At 39.1% G+C, this 18,495-nt stretch overlaps 2 protein-coding genes across 11 annotated transcripts in view; both read right to left on the bottom strand.

Moving 5' to 3' along the window:
- Window positions 1-18,495, bottom strand: part of LOC139821224 (phosphatase and actin regulator 2) — a 211,398-nt gene that overhangs the window by 108,405 nt on the left and 84,498 nt on the right. For all 10 annotated transcript variants that reach the window (XM_071792147.1, XM_071792150.1, XM_071792140.1 and 7 more), the window contains exons 3-5: window positions 17,736-17,900; window positions 17,246-17,344; window positions 14,364-14,705 (exon numbers count right to left, since the gene is read on the bottom strand). In XM_071792147.1, coding sequence (XP_071648248.1) covers window positions 14,364-14,705; window positions 17,246-17,344; window positions 17,736-17,900 — 606 coding nt within the window. The remainder of the gene's footprint in view (window positions 1-14,363; window positions 14,706-17,245; window positions 17,345-17,735; window positions 17,901-18,495) is intronic.
- The window catches only part of Bnb (bangles and beads), a 204,465-nt gene that overhangs the window by 147,416 nt on the left and 38,554 nt on the right, over window positions 1-18,495 (bottom strand). The window lies entirely within an intron of this gene.

Below are 18,495 nucleotides of genomic sequence, written 5' to 3'. Positions count from 1 at the left end.
GCGTCTCGGTAAAACCGTACTACACGGCGAGTGATAAGGTGCACACCTTTTCGTCGTCGCCGCATAAAACACCACTGCAGCATCAAACATCACACTCCACTGGACTACGATTGGTCGAGAGGTCACCGACTCTGAGGCACGGATTACTGCTTGTTCGTTGTCGTCACACGCTTCCCGACAGCATGCGTCCTCGTCCACGCTCCACGTCGGCGCATCCTCGCTCGATCAAGGATCACGATATCGGTATCCGACCGGTGCACTCGCGGGATAACTCGGAGATTAAATTTCGCGGATGTGTTCGTCGGGCACGTACGGCGACGTAATCGTGTGAGCAATCGCGAATGTGTTCGCACGCGAAAAGGATATCAATCTATTGATCCTTTTGATCTGCTATATTACAGCAGAAAACATTATCGGATGAACGTTGCAACAACGATATCTCGTAATTGTTGTAACAATTGTAATAATATTATCCGCAACGGATAATAAACATTTCAAAAGTTCATGCTTAATAAATATATCTTTCAAAAGTTAATGTATAATTTTCATTTGTCATCAATATCTATCCATTATTGTTATTTAATGCAATTATGAATTATGAATTATGAATTATGATAGACAGTTCCACTCGATATTCTTCGTAGATGCTCAATATAGCATTGTCAGTCTAAATGGCACTATATTCTACAATAATTAAAACACATTAATGTTACGTTTGACGTTAGAAAAAAATTCGTGAACGATCGCGGAAATACCTTGCCGTTTTGTGTGCTCGATATTTCAGCACGTGCTCGGAGAACGTCCGTGCAACGTAAACACTGGCTTATCAACGGGATGCAGCGACGATGACCAAACCTTGATAAGAAACGCGGATCTGTCCGAACACGCCGTGTACAAGGGATGAAGCATCACAGGCCTGATAATAAACGTGGGTCGTAACGTTGTAAAACAACACGGTATCGTGTAACTTGGTGCTATGAAAACGTTTACCTATCAAACAAATGCTGAAGGAAAGATCTTAACGCGGATATAAATTTACGTGTTCATTCTACATTCTACATCTCTCTTTGATATCTCTTTGTGTAAAATTTGAATCGCGTATTATTCCAATTACGAACAGATAAAATGGTTACCAACAGCGAAAGACGTTATATGAGATTCATAATTTCTCTGTGAGCATCTTTCCCTGTCACTTAAAGGACTTTAATGAAACATTCTGTCCCAATTAATTCCTATACGAAATCGCTAATTGCGGGGAAAAAACGAGAAACAAAACGTAAGGAATTCCTCGACGATAGTATCCGGGCGGGGTACCCAGTGACCTCAGCTATACTGCTACGTTAGGTCGCCGGGTCACGCGGATACCCGGGTCGACGCATGGCGCTCGGTCAAGACACTCTTCTGCGATACCTCGATCCGAGTTCAAGGCATCAGAGAAAACCAGTATCCGCGAAGCTAGCAATCGCCAGTGACGTCATCGCTACTCGCGATTCGCGAGGGAAATGTTGCGTGACCCACTTCGGGCTTCCGGCTAGGCGACACCGCGTGTCCTTTGCGTCTTTTTACCGCGGGGGAGTGAAATCCCCGCGCGCGGGTTTTCGAGGGATACACATTCGCTCGCGCGGCCAAGAGGAAAAGGTCAAAGAGTCCCGTAGGAAATTTACGTTGCACGTACGTAACCTGACACGCGATAATTATGCGCGAAACGTGAGAGAGATTCGGCTTTGAATCCCGTCTCCGGACTTACTCGTCGCTAGTTAACACTACCGCGAAACGGCGACCTCGCTACTCCCGAGAAGAGCGAGTTCGAACGAGAGAGCAAAGCGACGTCAAACGTATCACTTCTCGGAGTGCACCACGAGTGCACGATCCAGCATGGCGTGATACGTATTCGGCATCGATCTTTCGATGCACATCTCAATAATATGAAACAAAGGTTCGCGCGATGGCGATAGCAACGATCAACGAACGCTGTTTTTAACTCCAAGACAATCCGAACAGAAAGCACACACTGCCGTGATGCGCTTTAAATCGGAGTAAAGTTACGCGACGCGTTGAGGTCGGCTGGTGACTGACTCTCTCCGGGCGTCGCGACGCCGACGCCACCTTTGCGTGCTGGCTTCCCCCCAACGGGTGAGCTCGACCCCCTCGACAGGCCGGCGGCTGGCTCTCCACCCCGTGCTAACCCTCTCCTGCAGCTGCAACCACCGCCGCCGATTATACCGACCTACCACCACCGGGGTCCGTACACCTATCCACGACCATGCACCTGGCGCGAGCCCTCGAAGGTGCCTGACCGACGAACTCGATACTCCGTCGAGAATTGTAATGCACCCACAAGCGCACCAATAAATTTCTAACACTGCCGTTATTTCTATCTATTCGTCATTTCCAAATTAAAAAAAAAATTGCCAACCTAGTAACTCGTTCTTGCAGAAAAAACTCGCCGAAATGGTGAACGCGCACCTTCAAGAGAATTTAAACGGAACTTTGCTTATCTGAACATTAGTTTTATTCATTCGGACAACTTTTTCTTCATTACGTTTTATCGTGCTTGATTACACTAAATCTTTTAATAAGTAAAAGGAGAGCGAGGATTGCTTTCCGAAAGGAATCAACTTTTTCTAGGACTTATACGATATTGATTAAACTTGTGTGAGAGTATGAGATTTTTATCTACGTGGAAAGGTTTCTCTAATAAAGATGATTGGTTTGATCTTTCCATTTTAAGTACTTCCTCTCTATCGCAAAGGTCTGATTCAAATGACCTACTTATGCAGGTGGGTATTTAAAGAGCTTCGCGGATATTCGCGATGTTGGTCTCCGAGCTAAGAAATTAATTGCCAGTTATCTCGTTAATCTCGTGAATTTACGAACAGTGCTCATCAAAATATCAGAAGATATGATGATAGACAGACAGCCGTTGATTTTCGTCACGACTTGAATAGATTAACATGTATGCTTCTGCGCGAACCGCTCAATATTCCCTTGTCTCTCCTCGACGCCGACATGAATGCGCACGGTGAGACAATATGTTTCATTCGCGTTCGACAGTTCGACCTATGATTATATCCTGCCCATAAATTATAACCTGTGGCTATCATATAAATTAATAGAAGATCTAGTTACTTATTTTCAATTCTCTACTAGAGTCTAAACATGATATACTCAACGAAATAAACGAACAGAATACAAAAATGAAACTCCACATTAGAAACAATAAACTAGGAAAAATATCTGGACTAAAAAACGTGGAGAATGCAGAATATCACGAAAAAAGTTCTCTAAAAATTACGAGGGGCGACATAAAATTCTTCTCGCAAACAGCAGGATCGTTTTCGCTTGAAGAAGCACGCAAGAACATGAAGCTCCGTCGCGGGATTTAATGACGACAGAGACACCGTAGATAGGGACAAATTCGAGTGTATACGAAGCCGAGATCAAAGACTATCACGGTACAAATGCACCTTGCTAGCGACATTAAACTCTCAATTAGGAAAGCCACAATTAGGGGCGACAAATGACACACAGACAGCTAGAGGGCCAAAAGGAAGCACTTTCGCGCGAGTTCAGATGTCTAAGGTAATAGTTTCTTGTATGATGGAAAGCGGATCTACGAGCTGCTAATAATGACGCTTTAAAATATGAAAAGATGTAAAAATATTCCATAGTTCTAAGATTAAGATCTAATCATAATAATTTTTATCATATAGATAATTATTTTAAATAAATAAATAAAAATTTACTAAATATACCGCAAAATTTAAAAACGTTTGATGTTCGGCATCGAGACAAATAACTGTCGAAAGATTATATAAGATTATATAAGGTTGGAATGAACGTACTCACACAATGCTCCTCTGAGATCAATGAAGACTTACAAGACACTCTCGTAATTGGTAGTAATACGTACCTGAAACAAAGAAAAATAAAATACGATTTAAAAAACTGCATTAATACTTTACATTTAATCTTTAAAATTAGTTTTTTTTACAAATTCTGTTCACGACAAATTTCACGATCTGCCATGAATCAGAATCGAAAGCATTTCGATATCGCTAAGATAAGAAATCCTTGTTACAGGAAAATTATCGTGGCGTATTTCGGAAGGAAAACGCATTGATAATCCAACGCGATGATAATCACCCGAGCGATTTTGTCGTCACATTATCGGTGACGTGTTACACGCAAATATGATACGCACGCATCGGACGAGGAATACGTGTGACGCTATCAACGCGATCACGCATGCTCTTTATATTTAAAGGACAAGTGGTCGACTCGTACTCCCACGACGGTGGTCGTTTTCAAAGCGATCGCGCCTCGCCTGGACAACGTGCGCGTGCAAACATGCTTATAGCTGATCCATACGCGAGATACGGCGCGAGACGCGGTGCTATACCGTACATGCAGACGCGGTCGACATATCGATTTCCAATTTTCCGTCTATGTACCAACGTGCGCAAAACAGCTAAGTTTATCGCACCGATGGTGCATGTCGAAGAAACGATGTAATCCAGGGGTTCTTAACCCTCGTGCCGCCGGGTGTAAATCTGCCGCAACGACCCGCGCAAACGTAAATTATTCGACGTCGTCCAGGCTGGTGTGTGGGCTTTATTCAAATTAAGCTTGCCAGAAACGTAATAGCCGAGATATGCAGCTATTTCACTAAAGCGAAATAGCATTGTTTTAAGCTTCCTCGATTTCTTTGGGTGTCAGTTCGAGATTGCTTTGATGTCAACTGATGTTAGAATTAATGTGTCTTGTTCGAGAATAATTCCATTAAAATTCAGTAAAAGTATACATCATGATCTGATTATATTATATATGTGTGTGTACGTCTCAAAATTATAATAATTCTGTCAACATTTAATAAAGATATATGACTAAACAGATTAAAATTAACGTATTATTTTTATTGTTTCATTTAGAGAATAAACTTATTTAATTATAATTCGGTACAAGAATGAGAAAAGTTCATGCTTTATAAAATCTTCAAATATCAAACTGTACTTAAAACAAATTAAATATTTATCCCATACTCTTAATAACTTTTTCAATTACAATCAATTTATTTAATGCACCTTTGAATGCACTTCCGCATGCACGTTTCTAAAAACTTTGCCGAATGAAGTTCGTGAAATTCGTTTTTGACAACGCACGATACCAGTGCCAGATAAACTCCGACATCTTTGTGAATACGAGAAGAAGACGAAATTCTCGGTATCACGACATCAGTCTTCGGAATCGTAGCTAAACTTCTCGCAGAGTTCACAAAAGTCAGCCGGGTTAGTCGCCCGCTTGAATCGGGAAGTTTCATCTTCCTCGAGAAATCTTACGCAATAGTGCCAAAGTTCACTATTCATCGGGGTTAAAATATACGAAATATTCTCAGAAATATTTAAGAAAAGAAGCGAGCACAATATATTGACAGTTATTATAGATGTGAGATAACGAAAGAAATTATCGATCTAGCGTAAGAAAAGCTCTTCCATCCGTACGTAAAAGATTACAATGGACAGAGAACATTTCACCGGTCTGCTTGAAGAATTCCGACCATGGCTCGGCATTCTGTTCTGAGCAAGGCAGACTATCGCCCAGACAGACGGGATGAATGATACATTCGCCACCATCTCTTCCGCGCTACACATTTCACACTGCCGCTCGCCATCATTTATCCGAGCCCTTTACGAAAAAATATTTATGTGAAAAGCGCGCCGACGACCTCAGGAAAAAACCTCGAGGAACGTCGTCATTCCGACGAACATTCGCCATAAACGTACGTTGAGTCTAGAAAAATTTACAAGACTGCAATTTTATATTGTGACAAGAAGATTCCTTTCTCGAGCATAAAGCGGTTCTAAAACAGTTTTTCGATCTCTCAAAACTGTCTCTACCATTGTAATTTCATTTTACCGTTATTTTGTGATATCTGTTGTTGTCGTCTTGTCAAAGGCTTTGAGAAAGAGGAAACTTTAAAACTCTACGTCATAACGTTTCGCGTACGACTTGCACGCGCTCAAAACCAGTATCTGATACGCGTAGAGACGAGAAAGGGAGAGAAAAAGAAAGTGCCGCAGCGTCGCAGACGTTTCAACGACTTACCACGTGTGCACGTTTTCAACGAGGTGTACGCTGCGGTCACTTGAGCGATCCCCCGCGAACGATCAAGCGCGCAATGTTAGTATAACCTTCTAGAATTACATCAAAGTACTCGGCAACCTCGAGAGTTCGTCGACCTCTTGGCAGTACGATACACAGACGATAGAAAATTTACGAGGAATTTCACGAGCCTCGAACGCTTTGCCGAAGACGCTTTGCAATTTTCTCGCCCGCATTCCGCGAACTGTTGTACCTACTTCACCACGCTGTACGTGTATCGTGTCGAATTTTCTATTCAACCCCACTGCGCACACGAAGAACGTTTTCGAAGAATGCTATCGATTATTATTCCGAAGTGCACTTTGTTTTGCCCGTTGTATCGCCGCGCCGAGATGAATTTGATCGATTCCATCGACGTCAATCCATCCGATTCTGTCAGAATGACGGACTCGCTTGTCACACGCATCGCAAAATTTTCCATTCGGGCGCACGCACGAAATATTTCCCCGCAGGACCGCGATCGATATTTCCATCGAGTTAACGCGTTTTCTACATCGCGTGTATCACGAAGATCCACGTCGGAACTAACTGCGCGTACCATTTTTTCCGTTTCTTTTTTCCGAGTCATGCCAGTGCAGTGGCGACGTTTTTGCGAAATCGCGATTCATCAATCTATATATTTTTTTCGAATATAGTTGATCGCTTCTCTTTCAATCGAATACTGTTCTGTATATAATTGAACATTATGTACACTCTTCGCTCGATTTTTACCGTACAAAAAATTGAGTTCCAAAGTTGATTTTTTATTATATTTAAAAATTCGAGTACAATATCGCTAAAGTTTACACGGGCAAAACTAACAATCTATTACGTTGAATATTTTATAGTAGTTTGTACTGTTTCCTATCGACGCAATTCGCGATATCGGGTCATAATGACCACGGAAAATAAAATGAGAAACGATAGAAATCCAAATACCCCCCCCCCCCACCCTCGCTGCCATGGGGTCTTATCGCGAAACGCGAAAAACACGGTTCAGAATGTTTTGTAAAGAAGTTGACGCCATAAAACAGAAGCAGCACATACCGAACCTGGGGTTTGTCGAAAATGAGATATAGAAACCCGGTACAACTTTGAATGTGCACAGTTGCCTGCCTGTCTGCCTGCCTGCCGCAGAACTCCTGGTAACGGCACACCAAAGGCTGAGAACGCGGAAACTTTTTCTGCCTACCCGATAGGCCGCGTCGAAACTTCGCATTAGGATGTGACGTAGTATCGTCGAACTCTTCTCAAACATCGCGAGATCCATTTCCTCCGCGAGGATAGACGATACGGGAGATATATAGGAGTTAGCGAAACTAGTACGTGGCTGCAGTAGAAATCATACCGCGTATCGTTTTTAACGACGTGCAGGATATCTCTGAAATATATCTGCAAAGCGTAGCACAAACGTCCATCCGTTGTCCACGTAAAAAATAGCTGCTCTTATTTTTAAAAATTTATCAGTCCTTTGTCACGCTTCAAATATTACTCGTATATTTCAAACTCTGTCAAACTCATGCGATTTTTCATCGTTCGAGAGGCGCCATTCGTAGCACGAAGACGCCAAGAAACAGGAGAGAAGATGTAAAAATTCAAATATTCTTGCTAGACAGATCTCTTCTGTGGAGAGTCCGTCGTTGCGCGCGCGCGCAGGAAGAGGTGCTCTGAAAGGGTTAAATCGCTGTCAACGTTAAGTGAATCTTCCTGTCGTTATCATTGCAATTCAATTTTCCACTTTATCCTTAAAACCACCCCCTGCGTTACATTAATGGAACCTGAAAGGAAAGTCTCGCGAGCCAAACTCCATTTTCTAACCGCAACTTTCATCAGGCGAAATTTGCGCGCTTTATTGTCCTTTTCCCAATATCTTTTCTCTCGGATTAAAGGAAATAAAATTAATATCGCATGTAAAATTCACGATACAATACTACGTTCAAAATAGAATTTGTTTACATTAAAATTGCATTTATTGTAACTAAATATGTATAATATTACAAGCCATAAAAAAATAATTTATTCGCTTATGGTAATGTGTCGTTTCAGCCAACATTGCGACATAACGATACATGACATTTTTCTGCGCGGCAAATAAATCAAACTTGATCTTGTAAACCAGAGAATAATGGTCACACACAAAACACGAATTGCAATGTCTATATTTCGAGAAATATATATATATATCGATATCTGACCGATATCGATTTCTCATAACTCTTCCGCAAAATCGCTTTGACGAATGGCTGCCGATAATTCCGCGATAAACACGCGGCACGTCTCACAGTCGTGAGAATCCAATTTATGTTTGTAAAAGTTCGCTATGTATTACATCCGATATTGAAGATTTGAAAAAAAATCTGAAAAGTTAACTGCAATTAATTCTGTAATTAATTGACTTGCAAATAAATTTCTAGTAGTTACGACGATATTGCTTCGATGGTGCGATAATAAGATTAACGTGAAATCACGATGCAGATATATGAGATTAAGATCCGACGTGCACCGAATTTACTATAAAGAGAGGAATTGCGGGAAATGCTAACGTACCCGGGCACGTCAGAGGGGGTGAATTTCGTCGTCAACGTCGGCGTAAGGTTTCACGACGGCCCTGCGTCAATATCGATCCGCGAGTAGTTGCTCTCTTTCTCTCCATTTCCGCGCGTCTCTCTCTTTCCTTCCTTTCTGTCTCGCCGTCTCTTTGCGCGCCTATATGTTACGGAAACTATACAACGAAACTACACAGTCGGGAAAATACGAGCCTTTCCCCTAGTGAAATATGTACATTAGTATGTCTCCTGTTTTTCAATGTTTGAATTATTGAATGTCTCACTTATGTATCTATTCTTTTTACGATATTTAACACGAAAGACATTCATTTTAATTTTAAGATCATTTAACGTCCGATGTAAAAGATTTGATATTTTAATTTAAAGCATCAACTTTACCAAGTTTTTAGGCGATCTACCAAAATTCAAAAATCATTAAGCAAAAGAAAATCGTTATATTAAAGAGAAAAATATAAAAAAAGAATGTCTGTATTAACTTATGTTTAAAAAAGATGAGAAATTCCACGACTCTTTTCAATAACGAGATCGTTGCATCATCCTTGAAACGAAACTAGAAAGAATGTGATGGGAACTGAAAATAAGAAACATCCGCAAAAACAGACGAACGACCTATAGGTGTTAAATAACGAACGATCGAACAGATTGAATCCAGACGTGATTCTTGCTACGACTATCGACCATATGGCGATATTAGCCACGGTTGAGTTGTCGGCTCGGCTCGGCTCGGCTCGGAAATGAAAAAATATATTGCCCGCCGCGGAGCAGAAACATCCGGCTGAATAGTGCCCTATTTTTCTCCTTTTTTATCATCCTTCGTTGCCCGGAATAAAAAAACAATTTACGCGAGCTTTTTACATATTTTTCTGGTTTCAATTCTCTCACTCAAGACGATTTTGATTCGACAAAACTTTAATAACATAAGTACATAAATTTCAAAATAATCTAAGGAACTATAAAATATTGACATCAAACTTCATCACAAGAAGCAATGTTACATCCCACATAGACACTTAATATATCATATAAAGATGATTAATAAAACATATAGATTTTTCTCTTAAGAAATAAACGTTAAAACAACAGATTAAGTTTTATCTAAATGGATTGTGAGGATACGAACATGGTGATTAGTGAATTAGTGGCTTCATCGCCAATCTAAATCCTTTCGACGGAGCACGGCTTCAAGCGGGGAACGAGGGTTCGTAGGCTCTCGTCGCGGTACTCGCAGAGACATATCGATCGCCATTTACGTCTACGTTTCTTGTTCGCGAGACAAACGAAGAACAGCGCGTAATACCGAACGGCCGTTCGTGTACACGCCTCGCTCTTTGTTTGCCCGTCTTTCGTTCGTCGCCTTTGTCACGAATGCATAATTCGCACCCCCACCCCCCGTGCACCCTTCCACCGTCTTCCAGTGTTTAGCGACAAAGAAAATCTCAAAAAAATCCAGCACGACGCCGCCGCCGCGGGCGTGTTTGCGAAAGCTTTTCGACGTTACATCACGAATTTTGCTCGAGGCTTCCTTCTCGCTCGCAGAAGTTGCAAGAGTTGATTCAGAAATATTCAACTGGATTAAATACGAAAATAAAGACTTCTATATAAAATACAGAAGTTTCAAAAGAGAAAAGGGTCAATAATTTTTTAAAGTAAAGATTTGTTACGAGCAGGTTGTCATACTGACACGTAGAAATATCGAAAATTGCGAAACGCGAATAGAAGACTTAAAAAGAATTTTTTTACTCGTACTGCTGTCATGGCACGTAGATTGCCGTGAATAAAACATCGCTCGGAACGATCTCTCACGAATTGAACGTCAATTTCGTGAGAATTATTGCGGATTTACCTTTCTCACGCTTTCCGCTTTTCGTTCGATGAATTCGCAAAACGAGGATAAACTTCGATCGATAATATTTACACGGACATATGCAGAGCTAATCCAAGAAAACTGCTTAGACAACGTGCAAATATGACATGAGATGGGGGACTCAACGCGCCGGACATTAATTCCGCAAATCCGTCATTATTCAGGGTCCCCGGTAAATCCCTCGATACATTATCAAGCACGCATCATACACGAAGTGTATTACGACCGCTCCCTAATCCCAGTCCTTTGAGAATGTAGGCTTTGAGTATCTAATAAGGCACCAGATAAAGAGTTTAACTGCAGAAATTCACATACAATTTATAGAGATCATCGTAATAATTAATATATTCTTATTAATATTTTTATCCTTCATTCGATTTTGTATAATATCATTTACATTCGTATCTGCTTAGCGCAAGAAGTAATTCCGCATTTTATTTAATATAAAAATTACGTTTTTTTTTACTTCATGGTTTGAGAATCATATAGACGGCAATAGAAAGTGTCGTAACTATATTTCTTTCTATTGCTATCGATACAATCACATTTAAGATGTATAATGAGTACGTACGGATATCTTGACAAGAAAAACGTCGATTTCTCGTGAGGAAAGAAGGGAAAAAGTTGAAATTACGACCAGGACACTTTTCCGTAAAACGAGGTAACGAACTGGCATTGATTTCGCGCCGTTTCGTGATGTTTCGCGCTCTTTCCTCGCATTTCCCTCGAATTAACGACCCGCCGCGCCGTCGAGACAGTTGGCCGTTAACTCTGGTCATGGAACAACCTGTCACCGGTAACAGGTGCTAAAAGCTTATTGCATCGCTCCTAATACGCTCGCAAGCACGTCGCCTCCTTGGCTGCGGCGCGTCGCGACGTGTTGATTTTTCGCTCGCGAGAAAAATGCGCCCGATGCGCCCGCACCAGTATCACTGAAATATTACACCCGGCTGCAGCAAAATATCTTTAAAAGCATGGTTTCGCACTTGCCTTTGAAATAGGTAAGTCACGGCGGATACTGAGCCGCGCCGGTGTTTGGAGAGAAAAAGATAGGAAGCGCTCGGATGCGAGAGGTACAAAAATGTATTTTCCTACAGTACTCCTGCGTCAAATAAAAACATCATCGCGCGAAAAAAAGCATGAAATTATTATCATATTCCTCTAGAGAACATTACAATTTATAAATCCGGAGAATAATAAAATCGTTAATGCATTGTATTTTTATAATATATGTACGAATAATAATTATAGATACGAATACGCAATCTATATGCATTCTAATATTTATTTTTATTAGTTATGTGTATGTCTCGGTGTATGTACATTAATACGTTGTTAACATTAATGTATCACATTATTACACAAACATTATTGAATGTAATAACGTGCTACTGTATACTCAAATTATTTTATCTCGAGCTAAAAAACTGCTAATTCGCAGGAAATTAAATTGTCTAAATAGCGATAGATTATAGCCCATATAAACTATAAAAATAAAATCAGGAACAAATATTTGTACGAAATCGAAATATATAATAATAGTTTTATAAAATAATTCAGAAGCTTCGCGTTTTACGAAAAAGAATCAATGTCAGCTTTCGAATCATGTTAAGGATTGAAAATTTAGACTTCTGCAAGGTCTGTAGTTAGAAATAGCCGAGGAACTTTGTAATATCGCATTACTAGTTCGGATAATAACATACCTTTTACGGTTTCAGTTTAGACCAACGAAGAAACCCGATAGCCTTGTTTAAGCAATACATCAACCACTTACACGTGACGTTACAAGGAATTGGATTGCTTGCGAAAGCTAATTTATTATTCCCTTGTTTATACCTGTTCTTTAAATTGAAATATGGAAAATGCACAAAGAAGTATATGTCATTATTTATCTAATAAATTTTATTCCTAATTATAATTAGAAATTATTAAAAATAAAAATAATTACGATAAATGCTGTTTAATGATTTTCCATATTTTTATCAATACGTACATAATACGTATAGAACTGTGATATAACGGAGATTTCAAATATTACTGAATTAAGAAAAATTCTCAATATTCGATGAGTAATGTTATATGTTAAATGCCTCAAAATATCGATACCGAAATTTCAAGAAGATTCGGAGCAATAAGTAAATTTTGTATTGCAAGCCAAATATTGGACTAAGAGAGTTATCGTATTACCGATTGGAATTGACTTCTTCTATTTTGACGCATCCGTATATCATTATTTATTCCACAGAATGTCACCCAATTTATTTTAAAAATACATCGGACGTGCGAGTTCACGAAAATGTGCAAAATCCAGGTCACAATATATATTTCACATCTTGTGTGAAATATTAAATAATAATGGTCACTATCGTTTATAAAGGAAATTGAATCCTGAACTATTAAACATATCAAAAAATCATTAATTCATTATTCGCCTAAGATATGTTTGAAGAGACGTGTTGCTTATTTTTGTTAAAGATGAAATAAACGGGTTTATAAATATAATTTTGCTGTAAAATCTTTCTTATTAAGATGCAATCTTTACATTATTATTACGTAAAAAGTGTACAGAAAATTCTAAAACACGTTATTATTAGCTTGATATTAATATTTTGAATTTATTATTCTAATCAATGCCCGGAAGGCAAGATATCGTCAAAAGGCGCAAATTCAATGAGAAATTTAGTCGGCATAGCGCGATACATCGCGATTATATTTGCCCATTAATGTTACCTCGGTATATGACGTTCTGTAATTAGGTCGTCGCTTATGCATACACATTGTGTGTGCGCATTTTAGGCGCTCAGCGCGATAAGAGTTCATTATGCGACAATTTATAAAGCTTTTTTCAAAGGAGAGTAATATTTCTTTCCCGTCATCTTAATGTATTATCTACAATTAACCAAGAGTATTAAAGATGCACCAATGAAGAAAATATCTAAAAAATGCACATTACGAGATAAGCAATCGATAACAGAAAATTACGTTAAAAAATTTACTGTTTAAAATAAAATAGAACATCCGAAAAAATTGCTAAGTTACAAAAAGGAAGCCATAGAAAAAATTTATTTAATAAATATTTTCGTACGTTATTAATTATTCATAGAGCAATTGATACAGCTTGAGACCGGCATCTGTCGAAACGCATAATTAGATTTTGTTTAATAAATCATATTACACAAATATGTGAGTATATATGTATAAGCCGCCGAAACTAAAATACCTCATCCCTATTACATAACAAAAACGGGATGAAACGGAAGTAGAATGATTTATTTGCCCAGTCTGCGTGCAAATGCAATATCGATACACAGCAATTCCCACGTGTATCTACTCAAATTGGCTTGTCTGTCGCGCGATAGAATCTACCTTCCCAAATAGCACAATCGAATATCGTTTACGTCATCTCGTATATAGTTGCCTTGCATGTATCCCCAGCAATATCTTATTCTTAGCACTCCTTATTTTTATCAAGAAATTACATATTTCTGTCGATCGGGAAGAAAAAAAACCAAAACTTATATCGAGCCGATATTCTTCTCATTTATCGATTTAACATCTCTAATGACAGAAAGTAAGTACAATTCTAATCACTACGATAAAAATCACGAGTCTCAAAATTCGATAGAGGATGGCTGGCCGGCTTCCTATATCATTTGTAATCGATTTTTTCGAACAATTAACCGTGCGTAAATTCGCACCCTGCCGTGACAATCGCCAGTACGGACATGCGAACGCGCGTTTAGTCGCGCAGCATAAGAGACGACTAACGGAAACTTTCAACTCCGACTTACCTTGCGTGCTGCCGTTGGGCTGGCTGGCCTGCTGTGGCATCACGGGGTAGAGAGGCGAGGGATGAGGCGATGGTTGATTGCTGCTGGGCGGTCCTGCAGTAGAATGCGGGTTGGCAGTCGTCGGGGTCGGCGTGGCCGAAGGTACCGCTTGTTGGGATTGCTGCACGTTACCGGCGGACGTGGGTGTTGCCGCGGGGGTGCCGTCGCCACCCCCGGTGCCACCAGCCACGGTACCGCCGGGTGGTTGTTGCTGCGACGGCTGTTGTTGTTGCTGCTGTTGTTGAGGCGTTTGCTGCGGCGTCGGTGGTTTTTGCGCGTCCGTCGCCGACTCGCTTATCGTTTCTGCAACGAAAAGCACGATCCAGTCTTGAATATTAGCCCGGATCTCGCGGTGTTCTTGGAGCGCGTATTGTTTTTAGAGATACCGCTGGCACTCGGATGTGATTAATTCGTGAGCATCCGCGGTGTGAGCCAGTTTCCAAGGCGGTTATGAGAAATTTGCATGGCATTACATGCGCAAAGGTTAAAAGAGCGAAAAAGACGTTAGGCTTTTTTTTATTAATATGTACATCGCGGCGCACACATGAAGAATTAGCGCTCCTTCAACAAAAATATTAAACAATGGAATATTGGTTAAAATTGCAAGGTAGAAAAAAACAGAGAAATGGCGAGAGCATACAAAGGACAAATGGATCAAATTTATATAGATGGGTTAAATTTAATTTAACGTAGGAAGGACTCGGACATCGACCCGGGTGGAATTTCAAAGGTCGGGTGTTTTTGGTGAATAGCTGGAGTTTCACTCATTGTCAGTCATATTAGAACTCAGAACAGAGAATCACAGAACGTAACAACGGTTCTGTGCAGTCAACAATATAATAATTATAGACATCAGTGGCGTCACGTTAATTCGGTTCACCGCGGAAACGGCTGCGACGTGTAAACTCCGGAATAAAGGCAGTAATTTCTATCGTTCTTATAATTCTAACGTTTCAGAATCTAAATTTTAGCTATAAATATATGTATAAAAAAATTTAACACGCGTTAAATTTTATAAAAAAATATACGTATGTAAAATATGTATGTGAAATCAACAGATATTTAAAAATATTTTCAATAAAAATATAACGCACGCGTAAAAACAAAGGAGTGGAAATATGAATAATTAAAAAAATTTTAAAGAAATTTATATTTCCTGTGTATAAGGCAAAATTTATACGTAACAAATATTTTTTTTATATTGTACACAAAACATGATTGCGAAAAAAAGGTCTTTTCATTATCTACAGCTTTTCAAAACATCGATATTCGATTTGAACGTAACCTGGATAATAACATTGAGCTTTTTTTAATGTATATCTGATATTGCTATCGATGTTTTTCCTTCAATGTGCTTACTCCTACACGATATCTCACAGTATTTTCCGCTATTCATATCTCCACGTTTCCCGGGTCTCCATCGATTTTGTGGTTAATTTAAATAAACGTATCTTTCTCTCTGTCCACGTAGTAACCGGCGGGATGACGTACATTGATAAATAGCCCTACATCATCGTCGCGTCTACCGCACCGGTAAGTTCCGCAACTTCCTGCGATAATCTGACGAAACTGCGAGCGGAATACTTTAATTACAAAAGGTGGGATGTAGAAGCCACGTTCACTCAAAACTTGCCTCGAAAAGTTTCGACTGTTTGGACGAGGATATGACTAATGACGGAACTCGCAAAATAGTTTCGGAATCAATGGGATTCCCAGAATTTTCGTGATGAGAAACACAGGCTAACTATCATTACGTGTTTAAGTATAAAGGAGAAAGATAAGTATTAATTATCTCAGAAATCCTTGAGCGGTACGGAAAATTAAAGAAGTGTTTTGAAATCTACCTTCTCTCTGCTAATTAGCCTCATCGTCTCGAGTTTGTCGTATACGATGTCTCGGAAATCGCAAATATTCTTTTAATCATAGATTTCTCGATAAACATGAAATTTTTATTTCTTTAACGTAACTAAGAAGCTACTTATAATAATTATATTTTCTTCAAAAACTGAAGTAATTATGTTAATTTTATATCAATATCAACTTACAATATTTCTCGAAATTTTATATTAATTGGCAGTAATGTTGCAGGTTTCAAAAAAATGAATTGTTTATTAACATCTATTATACATATATTGAACGCGAAAATATCAACTAACTCCACGTTCGAACAACACGTGAAACCATTTGCAAGGCCTCGTACAGATCGTCGGTAAGAAGGATCACAGTGGTATCACATCGCGATAATGCCAGCAGATACACGTTGTTATCTGTCTTGCAGCATAGCAAATGATTAGAGAGATAACTATTTCAAGAAACATTAAACGTAAATTAGCTTGGATGATTAATCGCATCATTTTGGCGCAAAGTACGGCTAATAACTAGTCACGAGTCACGAAATTGAGGAAATTGAGTTCGCGTCTGCTACACGGTAGTGACTGTAAAACGCAATTACGACCTTCACCATTGGGTGGCAAGTTGTCGACACCCCAGCACTCTGTTTCTCGTTTCCTGTGCAATTTGCCGAAGGGGTGGACACCACTTTCGGCGCGCCAGGTAAACGAACTCGGAAATATCTGTCTGGCGTGCAAATTTCAACAAACGAGGCGTACCGAGAAAGACAATAATAAAAAACAAATTTCTGGTCGATTTAAAAGATAAAATTGTCATATAAAATGCAAAACAACCAACCAACGAAATAATTATTTATCGACAAAAAAATCCGTGACGTTGAAGAAGAAAGATTAGTGCCGAGCAAATCCGAAAAATGACGTAAACATAATACTGAACAACGGAATACAAGTACAAAAAGAAGAAATTAAAAGGATAAGAAGATGCAAACTCACCATTTTCCGGAAACGATGTCGACCGTATCACGGGCAGCAATATCCCTTTCTGCACCAATTCATCTCTGCTGGCACGTACTGAGATTTTTCTCTCGAGCGCTATTAACAAAGATAAAGAAAACAAACGCGAACGTCATTACGCTGTTTGCTCTATTATCTGCAGCGTTATTTAAATATTTTCACAATACAATACCGCACATGGCAAACGTTTAAAACAACTTCGAGCATAGTAATTTAAAACGTAGAAATGTATAATTAAAATGCGTCAAGTATCGTTTCTTCGTGCAAAATGCAAACATTTTACTTAAATGCATAAATTAAATTTAATAACATTCATTATTTTAAAAATGCAAAGACTCTTCATGATAAAGCAACGTCAACCACAAAAATAACAAAGCACAAAATCCATCATTAAATTTTTTCATTACAAACAAAACTGTATCGCGTTTAAATTGAACTACTTTACATCGTAAAGGCATTATTTACTCACACAGAGAAGCGGCCTCAAATTTATCCGATTTCTTTTTCCGCTTCCACTTCCAAGGTTTGAAGAGTCTACCGAGGGCAGAAAATTTACTTTTTCTTTCCAAGGGCGGCGTTCTCGCACCCGAACCCAGACTATTTGTTCGCAGAGCAGCACCATTTTGCTTTTTCGCTGTAACAAGAAGAAGAATAATGTTAAACAATTTATATTACAACGCTTTTTCATGCCTACGTAGAGCAAATTAAATTCTTGATATAATTAAATTTGTTAAGTCATTTTTCAAAAATACAAAACCTTCACGTGTAAAATCACTCTTTATAGCATTACTGTTTACATAAAGTCATGACATTAAAATTGATAAGATAAAAAAGTATATGTTGCGATTTTAAGAACGGCTACTTGAACGTATGAATTTGAATTGATTACTTGAGTATGATACAAACTAATGTTATCTTCGTTCGCAGGATTATCAACCCGGAGTACGTTATCCAGATTTTCCGCTTTTCCAGTAAAACGTACAAAGTTTCCTATGTTACCCGCGTTTACCGACCAGGGATGCGAGATTTTCCAACCCTCTTATCGGCGTCCGTAAGGGTGGAAAATGACCAATCGATCTATTGCATGGTATATTCGACGAGAACCACGGTTTGTTTTATTAAAATCTATACTGTATATATTTCAGTGCATACTTTAAAATATATGGAGAATTCTAATAAAAAGGAAAATTCTAAAAAATAATTTTTGTATCAAAAACTTTTCTTATTCT

This window comes from Temnothorax longispinosus, chromosome 10, assembly GCF_030848805.1.
Source record: "Temnothorax longispinosus isolate EJ_2023e chromosome 10, Tlon_JGU_v1, whole genome shotgun sequence".
In the NCBI taxonomy this organism is placed as follows: Eukaryota; Metazoa; Arthropoda; class Insecta; order Hymenoptera; family Formicidae; genus Temnothorax; species Temnothorax longispinosus.
Note: the sequence above shows the minus strand (reverse complement) of the source record. Positions and strands in the feature narration are given on the sequence as shown.